This window comes from Meleagris gallopavo, chromosome 2, assembly GCF_905368555.1.
Source record: "Meleagris gallopavo chromosome 2, MGAL_WU_HG_1.1, whole genome shotgun sequence".
Lineage (NCBI taxonomy): Eukaryota > Metazoa > Chordata > Aves > Galliformes > Phasianidae > Meleagris > Meleagris gallopavo.
Window position 1 is genome coordinate 98,048,150 of NC_139405.1, and position 24,680 is coordinate 98,072,829.

General features: G+C 34.4%; 1 protein-coding gene across 5 annotated transcripts in view; it reads right to left on the reverse strand.

Moving 5' to 3' along the window:
• The window catches only part of NBAS (NBAS subunit of NRZ tethering complex), a 160,455-nt gene that overhangs the window by 102,886 nt on the left and 32,889 nt on the right, over positions 1-24,680 (reverse strand). For all 5 annotated transcript variants that reach the window (XR_014881627.1, XM_085218043.1, XM_085218042.1 and 2 more), the window contains exons 21-32: positions 24,306-24,442; positions 13,054-13,137; positions 12,363-12,516; positions 10,488-10,673; positions 9,494-9,667; positions 8,642-8,775; positions 7,878-7,940; positions 7,227-7,349; positions 5,659-5,761; positions 4,908-5,131; positions 2,954-3,066; positions 1,492-1,605 (exon numbers count right to left, since the gene is read on the reverse strand). Coding sequence is in view for 4 of the 5 variants with exons in the window: in XM_085218043.1 (XP_085074169.1) it covers positions 1,492-1,605; positions 2,954-3,066; positions 4,908-5,131; positions 5,659-5,761; positions 7,227-7,349; positions 7,878-7,940; positions 8,642-8,775; positions 9,494-9,667; positions 10,488-10,673; positions 12,363-12,516; positions 13,054-13,137; positions 24,306-24,442 (1,609 nt within the window). In the remaining variant the exon portion in view is untranslated. The remainder of the gene's footprint in view (positions 1-1,491; positions 1,606-2,953; positions 3,067-4,907; positions 5,132-5,658; positions 5,762-7,226; positions 7,350-7,877; positions 7,941-8,641; positions 8,776-9,493; positions 9,668-10,487; positions 10,674-12,362; positions 12,517-13,053; positions 13,138-24,305; positions 24,443-24,680) is intronic.

The window sequence follows — 24,680 nt, forward strand, 5'->3', positions numbered from 1 at the left end:
TCCTGATATCTACCCTCTGATATATCTTTTCCACTGATTTCCTTCCTTATGATCCAGTCAACTCAGGAGACCAACATCTTAACTTCTATATCTCCATTCACAACCACACCCAATCCCTTAAATATCTCTCTCCTTACACATAACTTTAAGCAATAATTGTTGCTGCAAATTTTCCAAAATAAAGAAATCCTAAAAGATTTAACAGGCGGAGACAGAAAAAAATGAGTAAGCATGCATCAGTAGCAATGCCAGAACACACTCATTTTATACACCATACTGCATCTGTCAACATGGTGCAACTTCAGCAGTACATTATTTACAGTTGTAACAAGTGTTTTTCAAAAATCAGAAGATCTACCAGAAACACTGAGTAAGCTAAATATACAGTACATAAAAGACAACACTTAAGGATCTTTCCTTCTTCTCTTTTTCCCCTTTCAAAAACACTCATCTTTTATTATTTACTAAAAGCAAACAAAAAAAACACTAATTCTTTCAGTAAAACATGAACATACAAGGAAAAAAGTGGCAAAATAGTGATACAAGAAGAAGCCAACAAAAAAAACAGATAGTGTCTTTAAGAAGACACCTTTGATTGATAAATTCAGGAGAATTTATCATTTATCACTTCTCTGTTTCTCAAAATAGCTGCTAATGTTTGACTAACCTACAAGCAATATGGAGGACTTGAGTACTTGAGTTTAGTTCATTAAGCAATTCTAATTTGTTTTTGGAATTCATTTCTCCGTCAAAGCAACAAGTCAGTTGAAAAATAAATAGACAGCTAGTATACTAAGCATTTAATCATTGAAAATGTTCCCCTTTTTAAACATATATTAAGCTAAACTATTAGTTTTAGTGCACAAACAAGATACATGCAGCAAAATAAAAGTATAAATTTCAGTTGTAAGACAGACATCATGGATGAATTTTTTCACAGAATCACAGAATGGCCAGGGGTGGAAGGGACCTCAAGGATCATGAAGCTCCAACCCCCTGCCACATGCAGGGCCACCAACCTCCACATTTAATACTAGACCAGGCTGCCCAGGGCCCCATCCAATCTGGCTTTGAACACCTCCAGAGGTGCTCCATTGCTTTTCCTCCAACTTAAACATAACTATTATTAAACTGAACTACCCTGTTTGACATAGCAAGATTTGCTGGAAATTTAGTACTACCAAATGACAAATTAAAAAAAAAAAAGTATATTCTCATCCACAACTCCTCTAGTCTGAAATAAGCTTTTACTCAAAATCAAGATTAGACAAGGCTGTTCTCATTTAAGTTATTAGTGGAAGGTCAGAAAAGCTGAAGATCAGCTTGGAGGTAAAATATTTCATATAAATATATTATTTCTTTCTGACCCATGACTGCTTTTCCAGATGGCATTTTAGCGATATCCTTGAACACACAGTCCTCAGCTCAGATGTCCTAAAGCATAACACAAACCTATGCTTTATTGCAGTTCAGTGTCTTATAACAACCTACCTGCAACTCTCAGCAAATTTGCAAGTCCCAGGAGCTTAGCAGACTGCTTATAGTTTGTTGGTAACTGAGAAAGACAGTCCTTGACGAGACCGAGCCGATCTGAACACAAACGCACTGTTGGAAGAAGAATGGGTGTTAGAGACTGTTGTAAATGAACACCGCTGATACATTTTTTGTTAAGCAATATAGACAGTATAAAAATAACAACATCATCCAAAAAACAACCCAAAGATAGTTGAGGAAATTTATGCAAGTAAAGGTATGAAGTTTTTAACACTAAAGCATATCCAGCCACAATCACTAGCTTTCTCAGCCTGGGATGCAAAGAAGATGGAGATTAAAATGAAAACTTTTTTTTTTTGCTTCCACCTTTCAGACTATGTTTTTAAACTTAGTAATCATTAAATATGTATGTGTGTGTATATATATGTATTTTATATATATATATAAACAATATATATATATATATATAAACAATATATATGGCATATATCATTTTTGCAACTTTCTCAGAAGGACTGCTACAATAAACTTTCTTTCTGCTACAATGAGCTTTCTTTCAGAATGTCTCAAATAACTAGGATTTCACTCCCTTTTTTATTTCAGAGTGGACAGGATACATCATACACTGAAAGAACAGACACACGCAAAATCTTCAAGCTGATTTAACGTATAGAAAAGTTTTCTGAGGAAGTTGAGGGATAGTCAGCACACCAACAGCTTGCATTCAACATATCCCAAGAAGTTTACAATTAGTACTGTCCCAAAAAAGATATTAACATAAATTTGAAAATTACCTTGACTGTATAATTTAATATCATGAACAAGGAGAAAATTCAAAAGGCAAGAGCCCAGCTTGAAACTCAACTTGCCCGTAGGGGTAAAACAGAACAAAAAACTTTTTTGAGCTCTCATATTTTTTTTCAGCTGGAAAATTGGCATACTTGTTAAAAACGCAATTAATTATACTAGTTTGGTAAAATAAATAAAATATACTGCACTATATTCCATTTTCTCTTTCAACTCATTGTTTGTAATCATCTCTTCTTTCAAACTTCTGTCCAACAGCTTTCCATACTGAAATAAAAGTTTAAAAAGATTTAAACTTTAAAAAGGTCTTCAAAAGCTCATAAAAAGTCACTTTTGTTATTCTGTATTATACACTTAAAAACAAAACAATTCAATTGAGACAAAAAAACTGCCTACAGATGAAATGGTTCTCTCCTACTCACTATTTTATAGTTCATCAATAAATACATGTGGACTATTTTGCAAGCAGAAAGTCAGTGACTTCCAAAGCTCTATAACTAGTAACTTAGTTATTAAAAAGTACTGAAAAAGCTGTCTTTGGAGACAGGGAGGTACTCTGTACTTAATTCGTGAAACACGAAACAGTAAATTATTTGCCATCCATTTATGCACATAATTCAAAAAATTGTATGAAGAATAAAATATGTAGTACCCTGTAATGGTAATATTTTCACACCAAATTCTTCAAGGTAGCCAAGAGCACGAATGAGATCCAACTCCTCCTGAATAGCACTTGGACAGTCAACAATAAGCTGCAGGCAGCATCTAAATAGAGAGGAAACAAACTTATGTGAAAACTGTTGGATAAATCAAAGTGTAAATTTACGGATATTTATAAATAAGTGAAAATGTTAGCTCTCTTCAGAAGTAAAAAAAAAAACCAGCAACTTTTTGTTCAAAATTTATAGTTTTTAAATACGTAATTATTTAGGAAATTTGTGCTTCAGTTTTGCCATGTACTACAAGATAAAAGCAAAATGTTGATTGAAAAGAAAATGTGAAGTCCTTAGTTACATATTCTGTTTCCTCAGCTACGTTCAGAAAATGAAAACAAGCTTGACAAAAATACTTGCAAAACACTGCTTTGAAGATAAATTATACAGTAATAAACACCATACTAATTTAAAACTTTAAATAAAATATGCATATATTTATGAATATTATATGGACATAGTTTTTAAATAAAATTTTCACTGGCAAACTATGTTCATACTTAGGAATACGTACTTAAGAAAAAATATTTTCAGTAAAAAGATATAAATACAACTAACATTATGTAACAGATACTGTAAAAGTGAATGCCTTCCAACTTCGACCTAAGGCAATAAAGTCTTTAATTATATAAACTTGCACCTGCATTTTCCTGTGCGTTCACATTTGGGGGGAGAGGAACATGATATAAGTCATTAGGAAAAAAGTCTCACATCTTATGCCATTTTTGAGTTAAATTGTAGAGAAGATAACCCCTCTACTCAAGGTAAACTGTGAAATATTCCTTTAAATCTTAAGGGAAAATACATGAGTTGTCAATCTATAAAGTTCTTAAGTTGCAAAGTTTTACTGAGTAAAACTTCCCAATTTGAAGCAGTAATCATAAAACATTTGACTATTATTTTATTGAAGTTAAAGGTTATTTTGATTCAGATTTCCTAAAAAACTCCTACCGCACATACAATACTACTGAAGGTCAAGATGAATTCGTATCTTGAGAAGAAGAAAAATAGTTCAGTCTTTCTTGTATATGTACACTTCTAAGTGAAAGTAGTATTTAAAAGACAGGTCTTCTTTTCTAAGTGAATATAAGTAGTTTTGTTTGGTTATGTTTTTGGTGCTATTAGGTAACTGCCCTCGGGAAAAAGGAAAATTCATTTGGTTTAACACATAACAAGAAAAGATCAATCAAAAATTAAATTCTAAGAATAAAAGGGAAAATATGTCAATATTAAGACATGCCTGTATTTAAAATATTTATTATAAGCCATGACGTCAACTTTTTACACAGGTAATACTTGGATATTTTACCTATTTGAAACTACGCTGTAACAGAAAACATTTCCATATCTAAATTTACACAATAATATGTATCAACACTACAGCCTTTATATACATACTTTCGTGCACTGCAGTCTCTATGGAACGCTGTGTATGAATTCCTTTCTGAAGAACTACTTGGATTATTTCTTAACAAAGAACAGCATATTGCCTCAAATGAAGTCTCAGAATCAGGAATAAACATAAAATAAATAAAATAAATAAATGAAAACAAATACTTTTTAAAAAATGAAGAATCCATGAAATGTTTTTGTCCACTGTGGTACTAACTTGGTGGCCACACCTGCAGTTCACTGTTGTAACACAGAAAAGAGTCAAATGACACAAAGTTTCTTATCCTTGTACAAAGACTTGCATATTCCTTCTTCTGCAACCTGAAATTCATAATAGATCATTCCAGCAACCATGGACCTGCCTTGATGCACACATGCAAAGCAATATGTGTATGATTTATTTTACCCATATCTTTATCTTATCAAATTATCACTTATCATTTTCATCATATCATTTATCTTTTCATATTATCTTTACCTACATAATAGCTGTAAATATACCTGGCCAAATCCATACAGCTATCAGTCAGACTGGTTGATGAATTGAAATATTCTCTGCTAGCAGCCAGAACAAGTTCGATACTTCTTGTGTAGCTGACTCTGTATTGTGGCTTCCCTTTAGATGAAACTGGTTGATCCACTGACCAAATACTGCAATGCATCATTTGTCCAGCTAAGTGGATATTGTCTATACTGCTTGAGCACAAAAGACTTTCTGTGAAAATCTAAAAGAAAGAATGATAATTTAATACTAAGAAACAACAGTTTCAATAATCCAACCTGCATTGTATGGTAACAAGTCCCTTGAATGAAAGGATATTTGCAAGAATTTCCCCAAATTTGTGTGTTTACTAAGTAAAACTAAAAGTAACTACAAACCAGTATCTAGTTATTTCTGCCTCCAGCATAAATATTTACAGTAGGAGTTCAGAAAATAGGAGACGAGAAGTTTACACCTATGTTCTGAGGAGTTGATCGAATGTAAGAAATTGAAAACGCACTTCAATAATAGGACATGAAAAGCCCAAAACAATCGACACATCTTAGAAAATCCATTCCAGTAAAAGACACACAGGATATTTATCAGAGAGACCTCTGATAAAATGAATTAACACAGCAAGTTTGTGGCCACTGAAAATTCCATGAAACTGTCCATAGACAACCAAGTAATAACACTTGAAATGTATTTACATTTGTAAGCAACAATAAAAAAAAATTAGAGCTTGTAGATTACTTGGGAAATAAAACTCACCTCATAGCAAGCATCTGATTGTAAGCATGTATATACTTTCTGCTGCATGTCTAACATGTCCTGGAGCAATTCTTTCCATTGCATCTCATTGACAGATGGTTGCCTGCAAACATTTTTAAAATTAAATATTCTGTTTCTCAATAAATTTAAAGAAAAGTAGGAGATAATTTTATCAGCTAAAATATTCTTTCTTAAAAGCTATTTCAGTCTTTAATGGAATTTTTTAACCAAAAATGACTTGTTGACTTAATATTAAACCAAACCAATATTACCAAAAATGACTTAACACCTTTAATATTAATTACCATTTAATTTAAAATAGTGTCTGTAGGTTAAAATTGTTTGACAATAACACAGTACCCAAACTGTTTTTCCATTTGTTTTCTGTAGGATAAGGTAAAGATTCTAAAAAATTCTCATCAAGATCCCCAAGTTGGTTCTGATAGCTTCCAGTAGAGCATCAAAGAGCTGGAATTGCTACATTCCTGCTGATCTAACAACAATGGGATAAAAACAATTTTCTAACCACAAATGAAGATTACTGAAAAGCTGTTTACTGTGGGCATTGGCAAACAACTAATCGATCGGTCCCTTCCAACCCAAAACATTCTATGATTCTATGACTGTGTGCAAGGAGAATATAGCTCCTATTTATCCCTGCAATTTGAATGGTATTCAGTTTCTTGACCTTCTGAATCCATGGATATGTGTTAAACCATGATTCCTATAAAATTTCCTGTGTACTATCAAAATTCATAACAATGAAATCACTATGAAGGTTTTTAGATATTGCCTTAGATTGAAAAAGTCACTGTTTCAAGACACACAAAGTGTTTCAGCTAGCAGTTATTTACTCAAGTGGTACCTTTCACTTTTGCAAGACAAAATGTCGCTACAAGAATCTATAAAAATTAACAATCTACCATTTTTCATGCTTCTAACATAACCCAGTTGCATATTACCCTCATCATAAACTGCTGTACTTGTTCCAAAAAAAAAAAAAAGTAGCTATGGCTGTTTTAACCAGGATTCAATCTTTTTATCTGCTCATGCCAACTGTTATGTAGTAATTGATCTACACTTAAAAGACCAGCTAAAACTAGTTCTTAAACAGAAAAAAAATGGAAAAATTCTGAAAAAAAAAAGAAACTACATAGAAGCAATTATTACCCTGCTACAACAGCTTCTATGAAAACCAAAAAAAGTTGTTGTTCCACAAATTCTACACTTCCCATAAAATTAAACAGGTCTTAAACAACTTCATTTACAATACTTAAACTTCACTGTTTATCATTTTGTAGCCAGTATGCTTTCTAGACTAGTTGTACACAAATGCACTGAAACAAGTTTGAAGCGAGAATGAGTTTTTCATACGTGCAGAATGCAACCAAAACACTAATCATGTTAACAACCAGTTTAACAAATGCATTTTATGCACTCCACGTTCAGTTTAAACACCAGTTCTCTATCATAATAAAAATGTGAGGTACACTCTATAAGGTTAAGTATTGTTCTGTTCCCTTACTGTCATTTCCCCCTTTATCTCCGAATTCTCTTTGAATACTAACTTGCGACCTGTGTGCCTTGTCAGTCTAATCATCAGCTTCCGTGCCTCCTCAGCATTGTCCTTTGTGTCTTTCACAAATGAAACAGGTTTCTGAAGCCCATGTTTCTCCAGCAGCTCTGACACACTGCAAATAAATGGTAAACACTTTTAAATTCTGCACAGCTGCTGCAGCAGTCTTAAAGCTTTATCAAGTAACATACTGCAAATCTAAACCTTCTCTGCAATGTCTGTAACAGTATGGATTAACCACAGTAATATTATTTACTCAAAAAAAAACCTGTTCCATTAATATAGAATACCAACAATAGAAGATGACAAAATATCTTCACAGCTTTTAGTTTTTTTAAGCAAAATATTCTAGTGTCAAGATTCAAAAAAATTTCACCAGGTATTTTAGAAATAACCTTTCCACCACCACAGAAGAATTTCCAAAATATTTAAAAAATATTCCAAGCAAAACATTTGTTAAGTTTTATAATATTTAAATAGCTAAAATATATATATTTTTAGCTCGGAATATAAAATCTTACAAATAATCATTATGATATCCCTGAAAACAAGACAATATTCTTGCTGTTTTTCTGTCATAATAAACTTCCTGGCTACTCCCAGGATTTATGTAAGAATACATTATTCTGGGAAAATCAAATACCTCAGAATTCGCTCCAGTTCATCTACTGCATCATGAAGACTGCTAGTTTTATCTGTTTCAGGCCTGCAAAGATATGAAATTATTATATATGCTAGAGGACTCTTCCAACCTTAATGATTCTATGATTCTAGAAATGGTTAAGTTTGAAGCATTCCTTGATTAGAATCAAATAAATAGCTTGAAAAAAATTAACAGTTTGCTTCTTGCTGGACAGATAACCAAAACTGATATAGCCTCCCCAGTCTATAAAACACATAGGTTATCCTTAGACTATTTACAGGATCTCTCCTTCCTACATGTTGAAGATACTGGAAGAATAACCCATATCTCTTATTTGCATCTTCCATTTCCTTTACAATACCTACCCTCTGTAAAGGTTTTCCATACGAACACCTCTCACACATGCTAGTTAGAAGCAATATACTATTATGTGCAAGACATCACTAACTGTAATTAGATTAGCAAGACTAATACAACAATATTTCTGTTTGGTTTCAATTCACCAACATATAAAAGTCTAAAAAATTAGTACAGAAGAAGTGTTGGTGTAAGCTGGTTTAAACCATCTACTGTCACATTATTTGGTAGAGGTTGTACATGTGTGCACTCTCAATGTGAAAGCCAATAAAATGCAGATAGGAACAGAATATTCCAGTAAAATTACATACCGTTTAATGATATAGTAACTATATTTTAAAAAATATTACTTCAGTACAATACTTAACACCTAAAATAGTTACAAATAATTAGCTGATAAAGCTTACCCATAACCTCTTTGTGGAAGGCATTCCAAAATATCATAACAGAGAGCAAGCTGGTCATCTCGTTCACAGCTATAAATACATTCCAGTGCTGTAATCATAAGCTGGTCTTGTTCAGGAATAATTTTTTGCTGACACTAATGGGAGAAGAAAGTGTTCCACTGTACGTTTCCTTTAGCTAATTAAACAGTTTAGTTTCTTTTGAATTTAAAACATATTTACTCTAAGTAAATAATTGCCTCCTGATTGTAATTAGTGAGTCCCTTAGTAACGACACACTGAAGTGACTGCTGAAGTTACAAAATCTGAAACACAACTCAGCTACTTTCCTGCACTGCCAACACTTGAAGAAATATTGGTATTTCATTATACTCCGCCTGAATTTGAGAGGTGAAAAGGGTACAGATCAGAAGAAGGGAACTGCTGCAAACATTTATCAGATCTGTTTAACACATACAACAATATCAATATATATAAAAAAAAGCTGTAATTTTTTCTTCATTGATTGATTTCTGTCTATACATTTACTACATTCAATAGTAAGCAAAAACATAAAATAACTGTTTTACTGCACATGCTATAACTGTACAAGAAGCATGAACTGATCACATAGAACACACCTTCCACTTACAATCACTGAACTCATCTCCTACTACAGAATCCAGGAGATTCTCTCCATTCATAAGAGAAAGGGAGATTTCTGTTTTCTAAAACATAACAAATGCTGAGTCCAAGAGGAAGGGAAAAAAACATGGTTTGTTTTCTAAAGCAGATCATCTCTAACTCTATTTTTAAGTTCCAGGACAAGAATTTTCCAAGAAACCAGCAGAATCATACGGATGGTGGTATACTCACAGCAGGTTTTGAATTCTGGAAAATCTTCAGAGGTAGAGTCAGGTCTTCCTTTGCTAATGTCACTAAATATTCTTTAAAGAGTGAATTTGCCAGACCAGGAGACTGATTTTCACAGCGGTGAAGAAAAGGGATCATCCACTGATAAACATTCTTCACGTATTTTTCATCAGAGGACTGGAAAGCACCATGAGTTACAGAGGGAGTAACATTTTGGACAATGTAACTGAAACAATCTCTATACCTATCAGAAAATGCAGCTGAAGGCTGACCTTCACTGCTGCTGCACAGAACACAATATTATGAAGTACTGAAACAACAAAATATCTGTCTGCTACCGATGACATGAGGAGACCAAGCTGTACATGAGTAAAACCCTATATCTGATGAAAGTCAAGGTCTCAATGCCTTCCTACAATTTGAGGATGAATGAGAGACTTGCTTGCATCCTTAGAGCAGCATTACTTTCAGTATAAAAGAATAAGTGTACAAGTTCTTTCCTTCAGAATTTACATATTTGAATATTTCATATCTGATTTTATCTGTAGGCATTTTCTAGTTTTTCCATAAAAGACACATTTTTTCCTGTTCTAAAACGCCATACACAGGCCAAACACAGTGATAAAAAACTAACAAATGCAGCAAAAATGAATATTAAATTTTTTTGCTAACATTTAATGATAATCATTAGGATAGATCTTTTAGGATCATTAGTGCAGCTCTTTTAGGATGGGCCATTAAAAAAAGCAATTCATAGCTTTCACAAGATTGGATTTATTAGATTTACTGACACTCCATTCCATGCCATTCCAAATCTGGTCTTCAATTTTTGTTTTAAAAAAAAAAAAAAAACACCAAATGTTAGTGTCAGGTTGAATTAAAAATGGAGGATCATTAGAAAAATGGTTCATTAGCTCATCTTTATATCCATGCAATCTACAGTAGCCTTAACTACTGCAAATTAGGGCATACTTACTGATCTCTTCAAAATACTTACATTCTTCATCAACAGTCTCAGCTTTTCAATGTCTTTCATCTCCACTAGTTCCTTCAAAGTTAAGGTTCTATCGCCATCAGTCTCATACACTATTGTCTCAAGAGTGATCAGATTGTCACAGAGAACCTGCAGACCAGGGATATTCCTCTCCATGCCAAGACGAACAAGGGACAGAGCACAATCCACCTAGAAAAGAATTAAAAATCCTGCTCAACAACCATTTGCCAGAAAATAACTTCAAGTCTAATTTACATTCTCTTTGTGTGTTTATTTTCTTTCACTATTCTCTTTGTTTAATCGGCAATTCTAAGTTCCTAGAATGTTTTGTTGCCTACCAATTCAAATATGGATTGCTATTCTCAGCTTTATAAGACCATATAAAATACTTAGTCCTGGTGGATGATGTCATAGACCTTTTGTACCACATGTCCTACTGATGCACATGACGTAGGGAAATACTGTTTTTGATTTATTCTGTAGGTTGTACAGAAATAAGGTACCTCAACTCACTACATGGGTTATAAAGAATTGCTTGAAACTAAATTGATCAGTTAAATGACTGAAGTTACGCATATATCTCTAAACTGGAGAGACACGGATTTGAAGGGTGGACTATTCTGGATAGGGTGGACTGTTCAGAGGATAAGGAGTTTGTTGGAATGTCACAGACAGAGGGTTGTGGTTAATGGCTCTATCTCCAGGAGGAGGCTGGTAATGAACGCTGTCCCCCAGGAGTCCATTTTTGGCTCAGTACTCTTTAACATCTTTATCGATGACGGTACTGAGTGCACCCAAGTTTGATCACACAAGCTCAGTGGAGTAATTGATAAAGTAGAAAGAAGGGATGCTGTCCAGAGGGACTTTGATAAATTTGAAAAGTGGACTATTGTGAACCCAATGAGGTTCAACAAAGTAACGTGTAAGGTTCTGCATTTCGATTGAGGTAATCCAAGGTATGTATACGAACAGGGAGATATCCCTGAGAACAGCCTTACTGAGGACGTAGGGATTCTGATGGATGAAAAACTTAATGTGAGCCAGTAGTGTGCACTTGCAGCACGGAAGACCAATGGTCCCTTCCAACCCAAGCCATTCTACAATTCTATCTGTATGTAACACAACTTATCTAGTTGTCTCTGAATTACTGATTTTCGCTGTTGCATTGTATTTCACAGAAGATGAGCTTTTTCACATAAAAGTGTATTCAATCACTGAGAAAGAGTCTGTTTCGACTTATAAGAAGGCAATGTAGGCTGGAATTATGATTAAAGATCTCTGAAGAACCACAGACTTGAAAAATAAAAGAACTAACTTATAAGCGGTACTTCCATTCCACCTTCTTTTCATGCTACTTACTGGCTTTAAAGGCAGTAACTTACCTGAGCACAAGTGATGAGCTCTTCTCGTGCTGCTCATCTGTACCACAGAGTTCCACACATTTTTAAAATATTAATAAATAAACCAAAAATAAGTTCCCTGATAATCCCACAAACACAAAACACAATACACCTGCCAGGAAGCAACAGCAACAGAACTACTGGCAAGTGACAGTGTCACATATCCATACTACATATGGCATAGTATCAAGTGACATAATAAAATATGCCTGATAACAGTATTCCCCCGCTTTACTCAATCACAAATATAAAATATAATGTTAAACATACTTCTTTGACTACAAAAGTGTTATTGTTGTTATGGTAAATCAAGTCTATTGGCTTCCTGTTCATTCCTACAAATTAATTATTTAGCTGATGAAATTTCATAGAAAACATTGGGAAAATCATCCCATTAATACTCATTAAGACAGAATTCCACGGAAGAATATTGATCAGCCTGACACAGCCATCATCATTTCCTCGCTGCTGTTCTCACCTGCATGGCGTATTTTTCAATTTCCTGTGCTCTGCTCAAATACCAGTCAGTTACGAGCTCTACTGAAAGCTCAGTAGTTCTGTATTTCAGTAATTCAGGTTGTGATTCATACAGAAATTCGCTTTCATCTTGTAAAGTTGGTTCAACAATTGTCCTTAAAAGAAGTAAATACATATTAAAATATTTGTTTACTTGCCTTTCCCCCCCACCTTCCCTCCAAATTAGGTTTTCCTAATATTTCTGGTCATTCTGAAGACAAATGCACCAATAATTTAAGAATCAAATGCCAATCACAGTGTGTTTTTTTCTCACTGATGTAACTGATAAGAGATTCCAAACATAAAATGGATCACAAAAGAAAAAAATCTTCTCTACAAAAGACACAGATAAGCCCAACTTCTGCTCCCTATTTTTCCACACAAAAAGCAGTTACATTATTCATTAATGCTGCTATAATTATGTTATGGTTTACAGCTTTCTGCAAGATACTCATCAAAAAAATCACAGTGAACTTAATGCTTCTAACTTAATGCCTTTGGTTTTTCAGTCTCATTAAGAAAGTTCAAAACACAAATAACTGTGTATGAAAATGAGAAGCAAGTCTTGCTAGGTATTTAACACATTTTAAGAATTAGTAAATAAACATAATCTTAATATCACAAACTTCTTCATTTTATTTATTTAAACTCACCTGCAGTCTGCTTTTTCACACCAGTCTTCTTCACGATGTTTCTGCTCATTCCAAGGAATAATTTTCAGTGTCCCTTGCTCGTAACTGGTAGGACAAAAAATAGAATTTTCATGTCAATATTGTTTAAAAAATTTCTGATGAATTAAACTGGCTATATGTGTGTGATTTTGCCTGTAAGATGCTATCTCTACGAAAACATGTCCTACCTAAGCCATTTACAATGAATTAAAAAAAGAAAAAACCTCAAACACTTTCTTACTGATGTCTTAAAAAAGAATCAAATAAAACTGCTACACACTTTTAGAATCTTTACCACTTCACAGTAAGTATCCTGATTTCATATGCTAGCACAAAAGACTGAAATGAACAAAAACCTGTTAAAATAAATAAAAAAATCCTTCGAATTCTATCATAATTCTTGTACCGAACTGAAACAAGCAATGTTTTGCTGTACTAATCTTCTAATTTCAATTTAACATGATCTCTGTCTGCAAACATATACAGGTAAATGTATATTCCTAAATGCTGAAGGAAAAAGAATCTTTGAGATACAAATTAAGAACAACATGTGCTGTTACTAGAATGCCTAGTTATGATCTGTGATTGTAGGTTAGTTGTCTAGGCAGCGTGAAAATTAGGAAAACCAAGATATACGGAACATAAATGAGGGAGAAAAACCTTTTAGGTTCTGCTACTTGTAGAGATAAGAAATAAACCACATAGTAAATAAAGACATTAAAGCTGCAGAGCACTGGAATAATGAGATTTAAATCTCATTCATTTTCTCCTGACCCCATAAAGAGCGACAGTAATACAGCATGGACAATCGCTATTCACAAGTTAACTGATGCAGTATTCTTATCCCTCAAAGTGCAGAACTGTAACACAGTTTAAAAACACTTCTCCAATAAACAAATCAATTTCACAATGTTAGAGCCAAACAAAACTATAAATCAGTAACTTCATCTCATTTAGCAACAGTCACAAAATGCATACATACACACATAAATACGAAACAAAGCACAGAACTGTCCTCCCCTGTACACACAAACATTTCTCCAAGGTCATCCATTCTTTTTTTTTTTTTTTTTTTTTTAAACACAATACACTAACAATAATATCCTGTGTCTTATCTGTAATAATTCCAACCATCCACAAGAAATATGCATGAGACATAGCAATAAGTTGGTGGAAAGAGGCTTGCAGACTGCAAAAAGCGAACAGACAGGAGTTAAGAAAATGGAAAACAGCAAATTCTTACGTTTCACATACAGTAACATCCACATTCAACTCTGGTTTGGACAAAACACAGAAAAGAGACAGCAGAGAACAAGGAAGTGTTGCATTTAGAAGTTGTTTCAAATATCTGTCCAATATCAGCTACTCCTATAGCCATTGACAATCTGAGAATTCAGATCCCAAACAGTACAACTCCTCTTAGAAAACGAGTAAAGGGAGATTTTGGAACAGCACATCTGATTTCACACTATAGACTTTTTTCCAACTCTGCTGTTCATACTAACACTGTAATTAATACAGAAAATCATTAGGTAAAAGGACAGCAGGAGTGTACATCACAAATTTAAAACCATGCACAAATACTGAATCTGAAAGACAAGGAACCAAGACTTCCCAAGACTTTCACACTTTTTTGTTTTTTGAGGGGTAGGCATGCTGCTCTCCATCAATATGAGACATCAAGAAAGAATAAAAAACAATATATCACTCCAAGCCTGTACTGTATCACATTGAATGAGTTCTTAATTAAGCAGCCGTATTCTGCATATTTGCCATAGACATGACAAAATTACATCCTGCAATTAAAATTCCAGTCAAGAAAATAATTTTTAACAGCTTAATTAGTATAAGAGGTTTAGAAACAAAGTTTGCACAGCTTGCAAAGTTTCCTAATGGACCCAAATGTTAGTGTGTTTCTTTCCTCCCATTACTCTTAACATACTTAACAACTTGTAGACTCAGCAGTTATATTTCTATATGCAGGCAATAATTATCTACCCAGCATGAAACAAGAAGTTACTGGAAAAAAACTTCTTTTGCTGGACTGACGCAATCACCTACTCTTCTCACCAACTCATTTTAGAAAACATGCTGTAATTGCCTCTCCCCATCTAAAACTAGAAATTTCTTCCCTATTCCTCTATCACAAAACACCTTGGGTCTACCTTTAAATTTTAACTGTTTCAAACAGTTGGTTTTTTTAAAATACATTTTCAAATAGAATCCTTTCTGAGTAACAGTTTAAATACAGTCTTCCACCAAAATAACTTCTCCATAGTCAAATATTGGCTTATAATTTCAGCTAACTCTCAACGCTTTTGAAATAATAATAAAAAAAGTAGCTTGCTGAGAAATAACTCACTTGATTACTATTCTTTGTTTGACAGTTCATCCATTTCCCTTCTCCTCACCTCCAAAATCTACCAAGTGAGAAAGTAATGAGACACTTAACACCCTTCTGCCAACCCTACTGAAAAGGATGTGACAGAAAAAAAATGCAGTAAACCTTTTGTGAAAGCTCGAGCAGATTGACAAGCCATGTACAAAAGATTTTTATGAAGTTGTTCACTTTTTCATGCCACTTAAATAGAAGATGACGTTTCACTGTTTTTCTCCCTATAGAGATACTAGATTTAATCATCTACATGTAAACTGCTAACAAACACAAAAAAGTGCTTGTGTTCAAAAATGCAAAGTCTCAAAAAGAAGTGCCATAAAGGTCTATCACAAGTGTAAAAATATCTAGTTCAAGAATATTTGAGCTGTACATTATAGATTCTTTATAAAATTCAGGTACACATGGCGAGGTGCTTGCCTGCACCTACTATATTTTTCCTCTCCTTTTTACATCTGCTGTTGGTCATTTGCCTTCTGCCAAGAACAATCTCATGTTTCAGCAGAAGCTTCTGCATGAACGAAACCTACAGATGCCCACAGATGTCAGTTTCTGAAGTTAGATTATATAACTTCTTAAGCTTTGCATGGAACTTTATTAGCAGATCTCACCACAGAAATCTGAAGAGAAAAATCTTTGATTCATGGGACAGTGACTGCAGCGCAACCTTGAATGGAAGCCTCGTTTCATCCTTCTTTCCCTTCTCACAGCAGAAGAATAGTAATCATCATTAAACGTATGTTCTAAATGCATAAGGAAACTTGACATTTTAAAAGAAAACAACCATCTACATAGCTGCTAAATATCATATTCTTGTAGAATCAAACAACTATACAAAATCAGTTTTAATACAGACGAATCTCTTTCCAAGTGTAGTTCACAATACACTGACCCACAAAAGAACTGCTTACTTCATTTACCGCCTCAACAATGCTAAAAACTTCACAACTCCATCCTGGCCCCTTTCTAATTGCGTCCAACCGTCCTTACTTTCATCATTCTAAAAGGTTTAGAAAATCTCTTTGTATTTCAGTTTAAACACAAGGACAGGAATAAAGCAGCCTTGACACCAGTAAATGATAGGAGATCCCAGTAGCAAAGAGGCAAAAAACACTTAGAGCTATATTTATCACGTTTATCACAAGTTTGGTTTTTTTCCCCAGAATGATAGTTAAATTTTAATACAATCTGTTTTCCCCTCCGAATTTTTGTATCAGTAACTGTAATGTCACCATCAGAAACATAGCTATAAAACTCCAAAAAAAAAAAACTGCCATCAATTGCAGAAGAGTAAGCTGAGAAAGGTTTTGGGAATTAAACTACATCCTGAAAACTCAAAAGCATTCACTGCAAATGAAACTGAAAAGGAAGAGCTGGTGAAGTGAACAGGTGTATGCTATGAGGCAGGGTTTCCATTTTTCTACCATTACTTTGTTTGCAGCACATACACAGCAAACTCAGCACCACTGGGACATGTCAGAACGACTGCACAGCATACATAAATCTGACAGGTTCCGAAGCGAATTCAGCATGCACAAGTAGTTTGCTGAATGTGAAACACAGAGCCTATTTTATCGCATCCATCATCCATTCTCTCAGCTTGTGCTATGCAATCTCACACCTTTGCTCTAGAAACTGAAATTCCAGAGGTCAGAGACAGTACTTAATGTAGAGTGAATCAGCAGGGTGTACTCATCCGAAATTCCAGGTACTGGAATTGAATACTGTAGTCACTAAGGCAAGTATCTCTCTTTTACAATTAAAAGAAACCATCACATGCTCCATAACTAACTTCCTTCAAATATTATCTGGGATTTTGTTTGGTTGGTTTTGTGGATTATAGTTTTGGTTGTTTTTTCTCTTCTGAGCCACTGCTTCCCTCCCCTATTCTTTCCTTTTCTTTATTTCCTTTTCAACAGTAGAACAAATTTGATTAGAAGTCAGTAAACTGACAGATTACAGAGGTATTCAACTTTATTTCCTCAAAAAAGAGCTGACTTCTCCTGTATTGCTCTTTCCACTCTATTGTTTGCATTTTGTTTTGACAAAAGAGGCCCATGCTATTGCATCCTGTATCCTATCAACTGCATTTATTCAAACTTACAGATTATTTTTCTCTCCAAGGACAGGATCTCAAAAGAGGAATGTCTAATTTAGTTTTTAAGGTCAGAGTCCAATGCTTTCTGTTATCAATGGCAACTTTGAGGGTTGTTTCTTTTTTTCCCCAAGGATTTCAATCAGCAGGCCTGTCTCAGAGACACATCTAAGTTGAAGATTAGTATTTAAAAAAAAAAAAAACTTGTAAATTGTGCAAACTAAATTCAGACTTGAAACTGAAGGGCAACTCACTCCAACATATTTGGGAACAGTACCTTTTTACTGAAAAATATGTTCTTTTTTATTTTCCTAAAAATATATGGGGAATAGAATCATAGAATTCCTCAGGTTAAAAGGAAAAAGATCATCAAGTCCAATCACAACCTAACCGTACCACCCTAACTCCAACAACCCTCCGCTAAATCATGTCCCTGAGCACCACATCCAAATGGTTTTTAAACACATCCAGGGACGGTGACTCAACCACCTCTCTGGGGAGCCTATTCCAGTGCTTAACAACCCTTTCTGTAAAGAAGTTTTTCCTGATATTCAACCTAAACTTACCGTGGAACAATTTGAGGCCATTTCCCCTCGTCCTGTCACCTGTCACCAGTGAGAAGAGACCAACCTCGCTCTTGCTGCAATCATCTTTCAGATATTGGAAGAGAGCAGATAACAAGGTCTCCCCTTTTCCCCAGCCTGAACAGGAGCTTTCCTTTTTCTATTTTTCTTTTTTTTTTTTTAATTATTATTATTTTTTTTTAACCATTGCTCATTATCTAAGAAAAAAAAAAAAAAAAGGATGCTCTCAAATAGCTTGATATCCTTAAACTGCAGTGCCCAAACCTGTGAGGCTGCATAGCACAGAGCACAGCAGAACACCTTCCCTCATCTGATGGCAGGTATTGGACCTGGTGCACACCAATGCAGAATGCGAAAAATCAATTCTTTTTTCTGTTGCTCTGAGGTCCTTATGGCTCTGAAACAGTTCTATGGTATTACAATTCTATAACTGAGGATGAAATACCATCAGGAACGCATCCCAGGAACAGACATGCACCTGCACTTTCCACACTACATGAAAATCTGGGTTAGTTCAGAAACAAATAAGTAATGGCAACTAGACAACTGGATACGTATATCTAAGGTTTCCCATTTTTACATTACTATATGGCACATTTTAAAGAGGTGGAAAGGGGAGACTCATTTTCCCGTAAATGGCTGTAAGACATGAAATTCAACAGAAGTGGAGTACAGCTGGTGCCTAAAATAAACTGCCAAAAGAACCATTTTTGGAGAACTGATCCACATTAAATAGTGAAAAAGGTATCCCAGCTGCTTTTGGCTACCACAGTTGACTATGTTTCAGAATTCCTACTGAGCATATTTCAATGACAGGTCTTTCAAATCAACCAGAGAAAAGTTTTCTTTCTGATTCTGCATAAACAAATCAAACTACTTTTTAATGAAATAGTTATCTTCTTGTAACCTGGAAAGAAAAGAAAATTTTTACACTTAAATTAGCTGGACAGAATAACCTAAGCAACAGAAATGTCAATCAACACTATTCAGTCACAACTTAGGAGACTGCTGTGTTTTTTTTTTCTTTATGTATACAACGAAATTGTAAGGCAGCAGCTTTCACAAAATCTAAATGCGCTACCTTAAAGACATAGATGAGCTCCCAGTCTTGCCACCACACTGTGAAAATACATTTATAAAAATGTACATTTATTAAAAAAAAGTACACTTATAAAAGTGTAATGAACATTTGTGGAAGGAATTTTGTTCTTAATTCCATAAAAAAAGCTACAAACAAGACCAGATTAGCAAAATAATTTCAGAGAATAACACAGAAGGCAAGCCAAGGTACAATTCAGGAACACGCATGCAGTAGACTGACATGGTAAACAAAGACAGGATAAGCTAGGCATAAACATTGCAGAAAGAAAAACAAGTTAAAACAGCAAACAACAGAATTGCAGTTCAGCTCATGCTCTATAGAAAGATTTGAGAAAATTGCTGCTGGATACTCCCAAAACCTTCTCCTCGATGAAAACACTCAGTCCCCTCAGCCTTTTAAAAATGCTCTGATCTCTAAACATCTTGATGGTCCTCTGCTAACCTCACAATGCTTCACCAAAATATTTCCTGCTTGCCCTGTATCCTAGATGCAGCTGAGTGAGCGCAGTGTCTGCTCCATCTTCTGGATATGCTCCTATTAATGCAGGCCAGGTTGCTGCTGGCCTTAGCTTTCAGGACATGCTGCTGGCTCATGACTTGCTTGTGCTCACCAGGACCTCCTGGTCCTTTTCAGCAGAGCTTCTCTCCTGTCAGTCTCCAGCTTTCACTGTTCCAAAAGTTTCTTCACTCACAGGAACAGAACTCTGCATTTCTCTCAGGCTGTTCAGGTCACTCTGAACAGCAGCTCTGCTCAGGTATAGCAGTTCCTCATAAACTTCTCACCTTTCTTGTCAACAGTTCTTGTCAAATGTTCTCCATGGCCTCTTCATAGCTTCAAATTCTCTCTTGCATCTTCAAAAACTTTTCAAGAGTAATAACACAATACTTCAACCAGCTCACTTTCTACAGCATCCCTTTGGCCAAATTCAGCCAATCCTGCAGCTGCCCAGATCCCCACAAAGGCCAGTTTTAAGAACTTCTTTTCCTCCAAACTACCTTTTACGGACACCACAAGAACCTTCTCTTTTCCTACCAGAAATCAATGCAAAGAGAAGCATGAACATGTGGAGTCATGAAAATGTAATCTTCCCCTCAAAACTTGCTTTTCTGATTTTCAGTTGAAAGTTAGATTAGTGATTTTTAAACTCATACTTGAAATTAATATCAATTACACTGACTCTCTACTTCTGAACTGTTGAGTGCTTTTTTTCTTTTCCCAAGTGTAGAGGAACATATACACACACACACACATACACACACACACACACACAAGAAGCGCAGAAGTCTTCTGATTGTACTGCTACACAAATGAATAAAAACAAAAAGACAAAACTGACTATGGGATTAATCCTCTGAACATAAACACATCTGAACTGAACTAAAAACAAAGGCAGTTCATCAGAAGAAAAGAAACTAATAGCACATAACTAGGAGTACATATTTGACGGTTCCACAGGCATTCAGTTATCAAATCAATTACATTTGCAAGAAAAAAGATTAAGCTACTTCATTGGAACTGCAGTGCAACAAGCAGTAACTAAAAACCAGGAGAAGATATCATAATGCAAAGGTAAATGCAAAACCACTTAGAACTCTCCCAGTTTAATTATCTTTTTGTTATAGATGAGAATCTACTGAATTGAATTTTTCCCATTTTAAAAGCTTCATCTGAAGTTCTCAAAAAATATTTCCATGCCTATCCCAGTGCAAATGGAGTTCTGTCAAAACTCTCCAGTAAAAGTTCACTATAAGTCATGACTGAAAACCAGTACTTAAAAAAAGTTAAAGGGTAAAAAAGCAGAAGTATACAGAAGTCACCAATTTGAAGCCAAAGTTTTTCCCTACTGCTGTAATGTACAAAGTTATGGATGGTGAGGAAACCTCACATTTGAATTTCCCAAGTTCTGTGTTTAAAGGGTGAACTATAACACTGCAATATAAAAGTTAAGTGTAAGGAAATTAGAAGAAAAGGAAGACGACTCTGGTTATGTATTTATAATTGCAGTAAAGCATTATTTTCCTCTGAAATCATCTTTAAAAACCTGAGGGAAACAATCTTAACCATAAACTAGGAATGCTAATTGTCATTTTTAAAAGAGAGATCAACTCCTCTGAATACCTAAATTCCTATGATGTTCATTCTGGTTGTCTTAAAAGATATAGACCATGTACCTAATGGACCTTTGAGAAGGATCATGAATACCAATGACCCAGCACAGAGTCAGGAATCATCACTATAAAGGAAGCTGACAAATAATTATGACAAAGGGAAGGAGTAAGAATACATTATCACAATTCTGCAAAAATACATAAGTAAACACCATTATCTACTACTTTTTTTTCCTGTTGGATACAACAACTTTTATGCCTCAAAGTTTTTGGGACACTAGACTGCAAGTGCCATCCTAATGTAGACGATGTGCCAGGAACAGGAAAAACTACTGTTTAAGACTGCATATAACATGCACTAGCAAAACAGGCATCACTTTCTCTAAGTTCACTGTCTGTAGTTTGAGACAAGATGAAGTGACAGTCATGACGCAACCTTTACAAAAACATTTTTCCTGGGTATTGACATTCTTCAGATGCAGGACTCTTTGTGCATTCATCTTGGTGGTGCTTTACAGCAAACAATTGTGTACCAATGCTTTTTACTTCGCAATAGTTAGAAGTGTCTGTTTTTCCCTCTTCCCCTGTTCCACACACAAGCATGACAGCACTTTCTATTTAATCTCAAGCTTTTCCTCATCCAAATTCCCATAGAAATGGCAGTAACTAACTAGAGGAACATGGATCAAAGTGGTAAATTTCCAAAAGGACTGGAGTTACCTCAGAGAACTCATCCTCTTATCTACTCAAGTGCTCAAAAACCACAGAAGATATGGGCAACTCTTAGCAGAGCTTCATTTTCCCTCTTCTTCCATTTCACAAGGTTTCCCTTTTGTTCAGATATTTATTACAGCCAACACTTGAAAGTTTTTAATACTAAATAGGAATGAAATAGTTCAATAAATTGCAACACAAATTAGTTCAATCAGTTCACTTAAGGCAAACTGTATCTGCATACTCTACAGAACAGTAAAGCTAAATAACATGCTCTTCTCAACTGGAAATCATAACAAACACATGTCTATAGAGAAGGAATTATTCTGTTTATACTAATTTCCCATTAAAAATAAATAAATGCAAGAAATAAAAAGACCCAATAAACTCATACTAAAATGACCAAGAACTCAAATTCTTTGATTCACATGTGTTAATTTTGATTCACGTGAACTGAAAATTCTCAGAAGCTGACATTATCTGGTAGAAAAAACTGATTGCTTTTCAAAAGACACCTTCTAAATCTAATAAGAAATAAAGTCGTAGTAAAGTTTACTCATTAACAGATATTTTCATTAGTAGATGCTCCATTGTATTACATTAATAAAACAAAGACATAGTTAGTAAAACTGTGTTAATAATCAGTTTTGAAACACCAATTACAATTTTAGAAAGATGTTAGATCAGATGCTCAGTATAATTTTATGTATTTTCCACGCACATCCTATTTGCCCTTATTTTGCAGTTGTCCAGAGACAAGCATTTCAAAGATACAGTATTATCTACTCTGCAACTTGCAGAAAAGCATGAACTTGCACCTATCTATTGATCATAGCACAGGGAAGGTCTCTCCACTCTGTCAAAGAAATAAAGATTCAAACTATACACTTCCGTTTTTCAGCAGCAGACAGATGCTCTTAAACCATAACTTCACATCTTCACTACCAGATTAAGAGTGAAATCTTTATTTTAAATCTTCAGAATTTTGCCTCCCAGCAAACAAATTGGTTTCTTAAACAAGACAACCAAACACAGCAACAAAAATAAAAAAATTTAAAACAAGTGATCCTTCAGAAATAAGTTGTTTATGAACACCAGCAAGAAATTATGACAATTCAGAAAAGCCTTCAATCCTCCCTTCTCATACATCTTATTAAAACAATAGAGAAAATTTGGATTCTTCTGTTTTATAAATATAGCAATAATTTCTCTTTACAATCTATTACCTTAAAGAAAAACATAAAACAAGGGTTCATACAAACTGAACGCGTTCCTAATATTAACAAAATGATTAAAACGATGCTAGCAAACATTAGATATCAAGAAAAAAAACACTAGCTTCCACTAAGAAAAAGTGACAAGTATTATAAACTGGTAAAATGTCACAGGAGTGACTACGTGAATAAAACCCCTTCTACATAGCAAATTACCCAAAAAGTAACATTTAAACTTTCAAATGAAAGATGCAACTATAAAATTGGAAGGATCCAAAAAATAAAAAAATAAAATAAAATAAAAATTCCATAACCTACTCAAAAGAACTATCCTCCTGAAATAAGAGTTCAAAGTCCCATGGCAAAATCTGAAAACTGAAATCTAATTCTGTGTGAGCATTGAGCAATATACTTCAAAACTAATTCTGTAATTGAAGCATTTGAAAGAAACAACCTACAAGCAAAAACTTCTTTTAAATAAGACTGAGAACAGTAGTATGATGTTCAAGACTCTCCTGTGAAGGTTTATAATAACAGTCAACATGAAATTGACAGTAAACTACATTTTATACTCAAAGTCGAGATTTAAGCCTTTTCCTAATTCTTCCTTTGTAAGACTAAGAGTCTGTGACAAGAAAAATCATTATTTTGAAGTTATTGACTGCTTAAGGATTAAACAGTATTTAAAAACAAACTCAGAATAATACAATATTTACATTCCATCCAGGAAAAAAAAAAAAAACACTTCTATTTTTGACTCTTATTTTGCCTGTTCTTAGAACACACTTACAGACTTCTATTCACACCAATGAAAATTTGGGTCTGAAGCTGCAGGCCAAGAGTCCATGCTTAGGTAACGGAGACAAGAACATCTAAATTCCTTTCTTCCCATTAGATAACCCAGAAAGACAAAAAGCTTTTACAAATGGCACAAAGTAAAACAGTAAATGAAGATTTGCGCAGGAAGTGACAAAGCTTTAAAAAAGAAAAAAAAAAGTTAGTATCCACTAATGCATTCTTACCAAGCCTCAGGCAGCAAGAAAGCATATTCATGTGGTGAAGTAGTCTCTGGAAAATTGGAGAGAATTGCCTGTCTGTGTGGAAGTAGAGCTGATCCATGAAACGTAAACAAGATTTCCAGGGCTCTAACATTGCTTTCCTAAAGACAAAAAGCAATATGCTGCAGAAGACTTATATAGACTAAAACAGAGAAAGTAATGCAAGTTTACGTCCTATAACAAACACTTAACTTCAAAATTTTTCTTCAATAATAAAGAAAATTTGTTCAGGGTCCCTGCATTTACTTATTTACAATCAAACAAATACATCTTCCACTTAAACTTCCATTGGGATTCAACTATGTTCAACAGAACAAATACACACCTAAGCAAAGGCAG